We start from the raw sequence: 12,461 nt of genomic DNA, 5'->3' as shown, positions 1-12,461 counted from the left end.
GTGTTTTTTTCCAAGTTTAAAAACTTTATAAGTTTTACTTTCAATTAGTTACATTCAAATCTTCTTTATATTATCAAAATTCATCTTAAATGTATAAGTTGCCTCAATTATTTCTGTTTTCAGTATGATTTTCTGCTTTGTTATATTCTCGATACCAATATTCTTCTTATTCACAGTTTGCATAATATCTCTTACAAATTTTCTAAACGATTTATAGTTATTAAATAAATCCTCAAACTTCGCAAATTTATATTTTTCTCTCACACTTCCAGTCAGGCAACGGTCCTCGACGAAATGCTTTGAATCGCCGAATTTATTACAAACTTTACATATATCATTTTCCTGGAGGTGGAATTTTTTTAAGTAAGCAGGGAACCTTCCCTGTGCAGTGAGAATTCGATTGACATCTGCATCTCCTAAAATTCCCATTTTTTTTGCTAATTTTTAAACATTTTAGATAGTTTTTATTTCTTTGAGAGAGAGATCCCATAAATTTTTCCAATCTCTAATGAGCTTGTCATATATTACAGTACATGTCTTCTTTTTCGAATCTTGAATAAAAACCTTTTCGGTCCCAACCCCCAGGAAGGCTTCTTTCGCTAGAGCATCAGCTCTCTCATTCCCATAATGACCAGCGTGAGCTTTGACCCAATGCAAATTCAAAATATGCTTCTTTCGTAGCTCTAAATATATATGCTTAATTTCGTTAGCAATATTATTCTTTTGAAAGGGGCGGGAGAGCGTCATAAGAGCAGATAAGGCATCTGAGTATAAATTAATGTAATAACCCACGGATAATTTCTTGATCCAGGATAAAGCCATTTTAATTGCCAACAATTCTGCTTGATAAACTAAATTTCTTGGTTTTAAATTAAACATTTTGTAATCAATTTCAATACCGTGGAAAAATACAACAAAGGCACAGCCGATGCTCTCCGCAAACCCTGATCCATCTGCATAAATTTCAATTTCTCCAGCTGAAATATACACTGACTACCAATAAGTATTTAGACACCTGTGATAGAAAAGAAAAACTAACTTTATTCAAAATCAATAGTTGGTAGAGCCTCCACGAGAGGTAATTACAGCGTGGACCCTCCGGGGCATACTTCCCACAAGTCTTTGTATGACAGCTAGTGGCATTTTCTTCCACTCGGCTTGTAGAAGACATAGAAGTTCCTTCACCGATTTTGCACGGGTAGTACACCCCTGAATTCGGCGATGCAACTCATCCCAGAGGTTCTCGATAGGGTTCAGGTTGTTATGAAGAAAAAGTTTCGAGACCATGGTTAGATAGCTTTACTTCAAGGTACCATTGTTAAATAAGAAACTCCTATATGTTAAATGTTAAATATGAAACTACTTGCCGTGAAAAGGTTTCTACTTCTTCTTAGGGAGGAAAATTAAACTCTTAAGAATTTTCCAACTAACAAAATTTTAGTGATCGTATAGTGAAACGTGTACAGCATTTTTGCGTTGTGAAAAAAAAAATGCATCCCGGGACCGCGCCGTGAGAGGATCGAATAACATAAAACATATACAAGATATAAAGGAAAAGTTCATATTAAATATATAAAGAAAACATACTGTAAGAGGTTCCAGATTAAATATCAGTTTATTCAATTACATCACAATAAGAAAAATCTTAACCTCATCTGAGAGTCTTTTCATTTAAATTCATAAAAAAAACTGGAGGTTTGTCTGGTAATTCAAAAGAAAGGAAAGGGAAACAATTTAAGGCCTGAGAGTTAAATTTTAGATTCGACGTTGTTTTTACTGCTAAGGACGTTTTTGAAAAACTTGCCTAAAGTTCAAACACACCAAAAAAAAATAAAACTTATCTTGAGGGGACATCTTGAAGTGGAAGACTCTTATCTTATCAAGCGTTGATGTCGGCCGGGCTCATCTTGACACTGGTTCTAAAAATGTAGACTCCATTTCACCACTGTAGAACAGAAACAGGAGCACTGCTGCCCAGGACGGCTATCCGCTTGGTCTTGAAAGTCTAAAGTCCACACGCAGGTAACTCGTTCAAATTTCGCCTCTTTACCAGCACGCCGCACGGAAGAGTGTTTTCAGCTTCAGGCCAGAACCGTTTTTTTTCTAGGCAATTACGGCTCGCCTGTTCTTACTCATCCCAAGGTACTCACCCCATTTAAAGGTATTCACAAATTTTATTCTTTTTTGATCATATTTCAATCTGCATTTCATAATTTTTTTTTTTTTTTTTTTTTTTTTTGAATTGGGGTATTGATTGTATTATAAGTTTTGGATTTTACATTTATTAAATTCTTTGTTGCATTTATAGGATTATTTGAAATTTATTAATTGTGAATTTCAAACTTTTTGGTCTTTGTAAAACATTAGTTCTAAATTTCTTACTTTATGTCTTTAATCATAATTTTCAGAAACTTAGAGCGCAAAAATACTAGGCATTTTTATATTTCAATATCAAAATGGATATTTTCCTTGAAATACGATGCCTGAATTTTTTCGCGATTACAATACTTACTTTTTTACTTCGTACAAGGAAGTAAAAATGAAGATTTAATCTGCCTTCGCCTCCAATTTCCTAGTCATTATGGATCAACATATCTACGACATCCAAATTCCTCCTGGTCATTACATCTGAGTTTGTTTTTATTACATATATATAAATTCAAAATAAAGCAATTAAAAGTAAACCGAAAAACGTATGACTTGCGCTAAAGCTGCAAAGTAATAAACCAATAATTTATAATAAGAAAACTTTCCATATACCATTTCCAAAGATTTCAATTTAAAATCATGAATAAAAAAAAGTTTTAGAATTTAAATTGGTATTTTAAATAGTTATTTCAAGTATTAAGTGATGGAAGTAAAACGGTTGTTGTAAAATGCAGTTTTCTATTTAAAAAACATTTAGCCTAAATAGTTTAGCCTTAGATTGTAATTCGAGCTGCTAAGCGAAAAATACTTAAACGTTTACTAAAAAAAGAATAGAACGTAAAACTAAAGACTGAGAGTTCGTTTTATTGTGTTGTCTTTCGGATATGAAAGCTTGACTTACCGAAGAAATCAAAAAAGTAAAAACAACTTTGTGATAGCAGTATGTGTCCCATACTATAGGATAAAATTTTGTCTTATATTATAGGGTGGGACATCTAACTTTTGGAATTTCATTCGGCTATAAAAAAAATTAATGAATATTTTTTTCAAAATTATGAGTTTATTAGAAAGATTGGACATTTTCATTTAAGAATGAAACACAATATCATTCAAATGACTGCCACGGCTGGCTTGACACTACCCCATCCGATCAACCCAATGTTTCAGTACATTTTCGATTGGGGCCCACCAGCGGCCGAGTGGTAAAGACGCTAAACACTGGTAGTTCGGTCTGAGGTTCGAATCCCGCGAACGGGCTGGCTGCATGGGCGTTTTCGTGGTTTTCCCCATGTGTAACGTGTATACGAGCCAGTTTCCTTTAGAAAGTCATCCATGAAGGCATCCCTCCGTTTAGGCAGATAGCCCTAGTGTGCTTTGCGTTAAATTAATAATCCTAATAATCCAATCCAATTAGTTAGAAAAAAAATAACGTAACAATATAATTGACCACTATGTTGGCTGTAACTGTAATTTCAGTCTCTTATTGCTTTCTAGAAATCTGGAGAAGCAGAAAGTACTAGAAATATCTCGCGACCAGTTGAAAGCAGTAAAAGGCCTGAGACAGCGTCTGGGTTTAGTTTACTGTTGTTGCGAGGTGTTTAGTTCCGCGTGAACTCGGGTTTCAGAATTAGCTTTCTCTTTAGATACGCTGTGCATTGCGTTGTGTTTAACGGTTTTAGTAGCTTGAAGTGTAACTCCTGATTATATTCTGTGATACTGTCAACACATGCAGCGAATATTTCTGTCGAAAATTCCAGAGTTCTGAAATATTTCTTTTGATAAAAATAAATGTTTATTAACTTATTATCGGACTTGTGCATATAATTTATTGCGAAACCGTACACACGTAACAATACATTTCTAACAGAGAAAGAACTCTTAGTTAATAATGTTACACATATATATTTCTACCTGTAACTACGGGCCCACCAGCGGCCGAGCGGTAAAGTCGCTGAACATTGGTAGTTCGGTCCGAGGTTCGAATCCCGCGAACGGGCTGGCTGCATGGGTGTTTTCGGGGTTTTCCCCGTGTGTAACGTGTATACGAGCCAGTTTCCCTTAGAAAGTCCTCGACGAAGGCACCCCTCCCTTTAGGCAGATAGCCCTCGTGTGCTTTGCCATAATTGAATAATCACATTTTCGATTGTGTGGGCTCCAGTCGCATGAAGGGCAACTTTGATTTCGTGTTTCAAGGTATCAATCTTTTTTTTGTCCAAATACCTATGTTAGAATAACGCTTTATATAAATCTAATTTATATCCTAAGTCGAGCGTTCGAGATATGAAAAACGCAGGTTGAATTTCGTCAATCGGCCCATTAGAACGGGAGATATAGAAGAGTCCTTTTTTTGGGAGGGAGCGCAGTGTACATTAATATACCCTGTTGATATTGTTCAGTATAATGCATTTGAATAACTTCTTATATCCAAAATTCTAAAGCAAACATTCTGTACAAACTCAGAATCACAATGCATAAAACACTGCTAAAATCCTCATTCGGTACAGTCAAAGTCTCTCGACAGGGTCTCTTTAATGATATAGAAACTGTGTCCCCCCCCCGCAGTGTACATCAAAATCATTCAATATAGCATTTTCTTTCTTTCGAAAAATATTAAAGTTCGAAACATATTTAGATCGCTTTTCAGAGTTCGACTATTTATTATACAAGTATATAAGGGGAACTATTCGAGGGAGACCCAATCCGCCTTGTCCCAGCGGGACCATATGATTAAAAATAGGTCAACCCTCCTCCAAACCACGCCGACAAAACATCACAGAAAACATAAAATAACCAACCAAAAATAAAGAAGGGTTAGTAGAAAAACTAAAGATAAGAAAATGACACAAAACACAAACAAACACTTACGCAATCAAACAATCACAGACAAAAACACTCACAGAGAGGCTGTTTCTGTAACATAATAAAACTCGCTTCAAACCATAAAACAACATAAATAACTAAGCACCTCAAAGGTTCATTGGGGAATTCCCAAAAGGAAAAGAACCTGCAGAAGGTCACACCAAGGTCGCACGCAATAAGGTGTTCTATAGTTAAAAATGCAATAGAAAATAATTATAATCTGACAGCAATATTAATTTTAACTTTGCCACTTAAAGCCCCGGTTAGAGCAGAACAAAATAACTACATCAACAAGTAAAATAAAATACAAGTAGAATAAAATACAACTACTACAAGTAAAATAAAATACAACTACTACCAATGATCGTTAAATTGATAAAATTATCTTAAAAACATATAAAATAATTTAAAAGCCAATAATTCAATTAAAATATTTAGATTATGGTCTATGATGTTATGTTATTACAGAGTGCCTAAACTGTATATATGTACTGTAAGCATATGTTTAAATTTAAAAAAAAAAAAACAGACAATACACCATACAATACATACACATGAATAATACATAAAGGGAAAAAAATTAGACAAAATAATTGAAATATTTAAAGACATAATTTAAACTAATACACCAAATGTCACTCTATTATTGTTTATATAAGACATTGCATTTCTAGAGAATCTTTTTAAAGTTTCAATACCTAATGGTTTATCACTAAAGCATTCGATTCTCAAATCCTTTAACAATGGACAGTGATTGAGAAAATGTTCTGCGTTCCCAACTACATGACAAACGCCACATAAATCTGAATTTTGCAAACCAAACCTAGTCAAGAACTGATTCAGATCTATATCGCTAATCGGCTTCATTTCGTTTTTAATTTTAATATGCTGCAATAAACCCGCGCACCTCTCAGACTCTTTCCATTGTAATGTCCAGATATTCAAATAAAAATTTTTCATATTTCTAATAGCATAGCTTTTCGAACCGGACGTCTCAAAGAATTCAACTCGTTCATCATAAATGGCTTGTTTTGCCAACACGTCGGCTCTTTCACTTCCGGTAAAATCAACATGGGCCTTATATAATAAGTATATTAAGTATATACGGTATTTCCTCACTCCTTTCTGCATGCCTTCGTGGTGTAACAGTTAGCACACTCGGCGCCTATTCGAGAGGTCCAGGTTCGAGTCCTGGCGAGGGCATTGCACATTTTCACATCTCCTGCTTAAAATAATTTATTGTCTTTACAAGATATTATCGGACGGGAACAGCAGAAGCTCCACGAAAAGTAGATCTATATATGGCAATAAGCACGGATCTAGAGGAAATTATTTTCCACTCAAAACATACTTAGTGAAATCGTATAACTACAATTTGAGTACTAACATTGAAACGCCCCGTAAGCATATTTCACAAGTGCACATCAGTGTAACCACCGAGGGAGGGGTTTCGAAAATGGACCAATGAGCTGCTATTGCTCTTGTGACGCTAAATCTTCGTGCATGTGAGCGTATGTTGTTTACGTTTTAATTCGCATTTGTTTCGCAGTTATAAATATATGGCGTAATAGTAGAAAATCTTATAGTGCTTTCGTTTCCTGAGTTTGATTAATTGCTGACATTTCACTTTCGCAATTTTTATCACGCATTAATATTACGATTGATGTTTTCACTGCATATTATGTGGATTAAAAGAATTCAAGTGTATATATACGTATATATATTTTTTAATTGAGCTGAGAATGACTGAAAGTGTTACAATGAATCTAGTGTTTTCTTATTTCAGTGCTTGCATTCTTTTGATTTTTAAAGTGTAAGCACATATAATCTGATTACATCCATTGTTAACATCAAAAATTATATGTGAATAAATTGAATATACTCCTTGTGAATATGACAAATTTATTCTGTTTGATGAGTATTCTTGTGTAAACAGTACATTTAAGAGTGAGCATTTATTAAATGTGAAATTTCACGGACTAAATGTATACGAATGCAAATTAGTGAAGTTCACTTTAAATAACATTCTGCATTGATTATTATTGTTACGGATTTGGTATTTAAATAGCTAATGTTAGTTGAAATATAAATTAAATTGTTTTATTCCCCGTGCAGTGTGACACGTGACGAATATTATACGAAAGCTAAGCCGGAAAATTAAAAATACAAGAGCACGTGCATTTAAAATTTAATAAACAAACATCTCTTTTTGATTTCGAGAAAGTTCCAGAAAATTCGCGCGCGAGATTTAAAATCTTATAAAAAGGAGGAAAACTCTCAGTTCGTGGTGATTTTAGTTAGTTTGTTGTTGTTTTAAGAGTTTGTTTAGAAAACTGCTCTTGTTGACTGTAGGGAATTCGGGGATTAGCTTTCTCTAGCTGTTTTGAATTAAGTTCTCTTGAACGTTGGAGTAGTTAAAAAGTAACTACTGTGAGATATTGTAATTCTGCACGAATATTTTAGAAAAGTTAAGCATATTTGTTGTGATAATAATAAATTTTTGTTCATTTTTCATCGGACTTGTGCATTGATTTCGTAACGAACCCGTACGCACGCAACATTATTATAGAACATCCTTTTCATATAGAGTGCAATAAAAAGTGCTGACTTCTATTCGCATATATAATTGGTGTAAATATTTTTCTCATACGCATAGTTTTATATAACGATTACATTTTGGTTCAGATGGTTATCACATATTTCTTTCTTCATCTTATTTACCACTTATTAAGTAATATTTCACATCGATATTTTTGCGAAGTATCCAACATGCGTTTGTATTAATTTAAGCAGGTAGTGAAATCTTCATTATTTCCTATATTTGATCTAGCACGCAATGAAAAGTTTCAAACACAATCGACGATGCTTATTTTGTACAGAAAATTGCGTGGCAGAATATTTTCAGCCATCTTGCTTAAATCTTAAAGTACGCCAAAAGTCATGTGACATGACAGAAATATTAATGGATCTCATTGGTCCATTGTAGAAGCCACTCCCTCGATGGCTACACATATGTGAGCTTGTGAAATATGCACCCCGTAATGCCAAAAAGCGGAAAATTGGTAAATTTGTGTTGTATATTTACTCGATAAAATGGCTGCGTTATTGTGTTTGAATTGCTGCACTTGCTCAGAATAATTTTTAACGGTGAAAGGAAGGTATCACGCTTTAACTTTAAATATAACTAGTCTCTTTTATGTCAAAAATCATTGCGATAATGTTTAATACGTTTTGCGATGAAAGTAAACCATACCTTCTGAACGGCAAGCGTGTAGGAATATCCAGTTGACAGTAACACACCTTCTGTATGGATATCGGGTAACGTAGACTCATCATGAACAGTCACAACTACACCGGGATGTCTTCTTTTTTCAGTCATCTCTTCATATTCGATATCTATCAGCACTGAAAGATCTGAAAAACATTAATGAAAAGGTCATAAATCTAACGGTCTAAACCCTCGAAACAGCAACTTAAAGGCTGATAGGGATTTTAAACTAGTTTTATTGATTATGAAACGTATTCCATCAAGAAAGTGAAAATGGCTTTCGCTTTAGAATGGTAAATATTCTCTCGTGCATATATGTATACTAGAAAGCCCGGCGGTCATACGAAATGACCGCTGTTCTAGATATTATAAATTGTAATTAAAATTATTTGTGCAAAGGTGTCTGCTAATTTAAACTGAATTACCCAGGGCAGGCGGCGAGGACACCCCTTTGCTTACTGCCCCACGGGATTTTCCCCTTCTACTTGCTTAACTGCTTAAAGTAGAATACAGTGAAGGAAACCACTGGCGGTACATTTCTTAAGAGCCCACCGCTAGCTCAATCAATAAAGGTGATTTAAATAATGAAATGTTAAGTTATCAGGTTCAAAGTTTCTTCTACTTTCTTCGGAAACATACAATGACCTGACTAGAACAGAGAGCTTACTAAAGCTATGTTCACTAATTGTAGTAAGTGGACAGGATACAGACGAAGGGTATACAAAACCCTTTATTTTTTTCTTTATATACAATGACTTCCGTACTTCGGAATACAATGACCCTCCACTCGGGGTCTAACTTAAAAGATATCAAAATAAAACTAAACTCTAATTTAACTTTAGAATAAGATTGGCCTTATAATAACAGAAAGCGTATGTAGCACAGAGACTGTGAACACTACAATACGTTTAATTTATCAAGAGGATTAAAACCTCTGGCCTGGAAGGCAAAGTAGCAACTGCGTAACTTCTAAGGTAAGCGGCCTGCTTCGAACTCACGGCTTCCTCTCTTCTGCTTGGCAAAAAGGCCACACTTAAATACTTGGCGTTCGCCAGACAACTTTGCATAAACTCCTTCACGCTTATAATTCTGGCCGGAAGTAGAAAATAAGAAGTGATAGTAAAGATTTAAAATAAAATAAACGTTAGTAAAACTTAAGATCCTTACATACTTCCCGCCAGAGTTAATTAGTTTGAAACTGAGGTCTAAAACGACCTTGTTGAAAACTTTTAGCTCTAGAAACTAACGCGAGGCCAAACTTTTACAAACATAACTTAGCTAGAAACTAGAAAATTTTAAAAGAAAGAAATTTGTTACAATAGCAGCTCCCGGAATATACAACAATCTTTTTTCTTTTTCATCTGTACTGCATCAAAACAGGAGCTTTATTCAATTCTGGTTCCTTCCAGAGATCTGGAAGGAAAACTAGTTTAATGAAATGTTACAGAATGACATTGTAAATAACATATAGAATATACTTTTCTTAACATTCTTATTTCATTCATGACTATTTTAATTATCTCTCCCCGTGCTCTCTGACATGTGTTGTAAAAACACCAAACACGAATGTGTTTCTGTCTATGTGTTCAACACTTCCTCCTACAATCAAAACACTAACGTGTTAAAATTCAACATACGAGACCTCTTAACACACCCTAATTTCAACTCTAGACCCTGAGGTACTATTCTGAAAGTGGCTAACTCTAAAGTGTAGCGTCAGAGAGCCTAACTACATCATTCAACCTTTAACACATATTCAGCATGATTTAATCTTTACAGTCACACGAATAACAAAATTTTTTAACATTACTTTCACTTTTACCATATCACGGTATTTCTAAACATTCAAAATAACAGTTCACATGTATACAAGAACATATGAAGATGCCGTTAATTTTACACATTTGAAAACATACATTAGTAGTACATTGTTAACTTCTATTCTTTTCAAAGCAAGTGCCAATTCTTTCTACATTGAAATAATACTACATTTCAAAAAGTCTTTCAGACTAAAACTTCTTTCTTGTTAGAATGTTTTAAATAAAATTTATACAATTTAAGTCTTTATACAACGCTATTATACATCAACTTTAGTTTTACGCGCGAGTAATTGAAAAACATAATAAGAAAATCGGTCACAACTCATTTCTCGCCCTTTTGGCGATAAAGGTAGACCTCGCATGAGGTAAAACTTCTTCAAATCTGCCACTTGCAGTAAGAATGAAAGATTAACTTAAGTTTGTAAAGTAACACAAAATTTTACTTATCTTTGTAATATTCAGACATCCTTTTCTGGGCCCAGTCTTTAAAGGTGCTGCAGACCGTTGCTTGGTTGATCCTCCTTCTTGTACGGGCTCGCCCTTCAGTGCTTTCCTCTGGAAGCTTCCGTTTTTCACCACTACGGCCACCCTTGAACATCTTCCTTCTGTCCTCTGCTTGTGGTCTTGGCCGCTTGAAGGCAGCTGGTCTTGGTGGAACCGGGAAACTTCTGTCGTGATCCTGCTTGGACCTCGTTGTTGGCCGTTCAAATTTTTCTTGTACTTTTTCCTCCGCCGCTGATGGCCCTTCCGCAGTTCGGCGACTTTTGCTGCGGAGAGTTCTGTCGGATGAGTCAATCTTCCGTTTCACAGCCGGGTTATAGTTGCCGTCCTTTCTCCCGGTCTTTTCCACATACGTCGTCCTTCTCCCTTCTTCATTCTGGGGGTGTTCGTGAACTCTGTTTTTTGGACGGTGGAACGGCTTCTTTTTCTTTGTACCTTCAATTTTTCCGCGGGGCAATTTTCTTTTCACTTGCTTCTGTCTCTCATTGGCTTGCCCTTGTACTTGTCGTTTTCCCACCTCTGGAACTTGTACCTGCGGTGTCTGCCGTACCGGATCCTGCAAAAGATCTGAAAAGATTTGCATTTTATTACGGTCATAGAATGGTTTTATCTGGTCAATGTTTGCGGAACAGGTTTCGCCATTTCTTGCCTTTAATACTACAACAGCGTGAGTTATTTTTTCTATAACATATGGTCCTTCAAAGCGTGGGAAAAATTTGGCAGTTTTATCTTCTGGTGCTGAAGAAAGTGAATGCTTAATTTTTAGTACTTCATCCCCTACTTTATAAGTTACTCCCCGTCGTTTCAAATCATAATAGAGCTTCTGTTTTCTTTGTGCTACTTCCGTATTCTTCTTTGCTTCCTTAATTAGTTTTTCTATATCACCCATTTTAAATTCTGGGGCTCTTTGTTGCACATAAAATAATTTATCTAACGGTGTTATAATCTTTCTGCCTAGAAATAACTCAGCAGGAGTTTTGCCCGTTGTATCATGTTTTGCGGTCCTAAGGGCGAAAGCAAATTCATTGACATAGTTATCCCAGCTTTTATGAAAATTTTTAACATAACTACGGATAATTTTCACTATATTTCTGTTGACCCGTTCCGCTATATTTGATTGCGGCCGATACGGGACCATTTTTAAATGACGTATGCCCAGTTTTTGGCACATGTCTTCAAATATATTACTTACAAATTGAGGACCATTATCCGATATAACTTTTAGGGGCGCCCCGTATTTTAAAATATATTTATTTAAAATAGAATCGGTAACTAATTTCGCGGAGGCTCGTTTTAAGGGAACAATTTCGGTCCATTTACTAAAATGATCAACTATAACAAGGAGATAGCGACTTTTGTTTAACTGACTTTTTGGGAAAGGGCCCAATAAATCGATACCGATTATTTCATTTGGAAATTCGGATTTAATACTATTTAGAAACCCGGCCGGGCGGAAATTAATATAATTAACGGCTTGACATGTTGGGCAGGACTGGACATACGCCCTTGTTAACTTTTGCAGTTCAGGAAAGTAGACTGCCTCGCGTACGCGTTGAGTAGTTTTTCGAATACCAGCATGAGAAGCTAAAGGGCTGTCATGGAGCTCTTGCAGGATATTTAATCTAAGACTAGCTGGGATAACAGGTCGAAATTCGTTGTTGGAATTCGTAGTTTTTGTATAAAATAATAGACCATCTATTAGTTCGTAATGGGCCGCCCTATTTCTTATCGCCACAATATCTTGGTGGCTAAAATTTTCAGGATCCTTCAAATACTCATAAATACTTCCAAACTCAGGATCCTTACCCAGTTCGGTTATTACAGTTTCTCGGGAATTTATTGTACACGCTGTCAGCATTGCAACT

The 12,461-nt window shown here is 35.3% G+C and overlaps 1 protein-coding gene and 1 non-coding gene across 2 annotated transcripts in view; one reads left to right on the top strand and one right to left on the bottom strand.

Moving 5' to 3' along the window:
• Positions 1–8,416, bottom strand: part of LOC118183700 (acid-sensing ion channel 2-like) — a 33,124-nt gene extending 24,708 nt beyond the window's left edge. Inside the window, exon 1 of the mRNA XM_085810367.1 lies at positions 8,261–8,416. Coding sequence (XP_085666493.1) covers positions 8,261–8,386 — 126 coding nt within the window. The 5' untranslated portion in view covers positions 8,387–8,416. The remainder of the gene's footprint in view (positions 1–8,260) is intronic.
• TRNAR-CCU (transfer RNA arginine (anticodon CCU)) lies at positions 6,139–6,210 on the top strand. Its single transcript has one exon. It is a non-coding gene; the product is annotated as a tRNA-Arg (tRNA).
• Positions 8,417–12,461: the final 4,045 nt, after the last annotated feature.

The sequence above is a fragment of the Stegodyphus dumicola genome, chromosome 2 (assembly GCF_044657685.1).
Source record: "Stegodyphus dumicola isolate Sdum_Otavi_A_Nest chromosome 2, ASM4465768v1".
In the NCBI taxonomy this organism is placed as follows: domain Eukaryota; kingdom Metazoa; phylum Arthropoda; class Arachnida; order Araneae; family Eresidae; genus Stegodyphus; species Stegodyphus dumicola.
The sequence above is the reverse complement of the archived record's forward strand: the minus strand, read 5'-3'. Positions and strand labels throughout refer to the sequence as shown.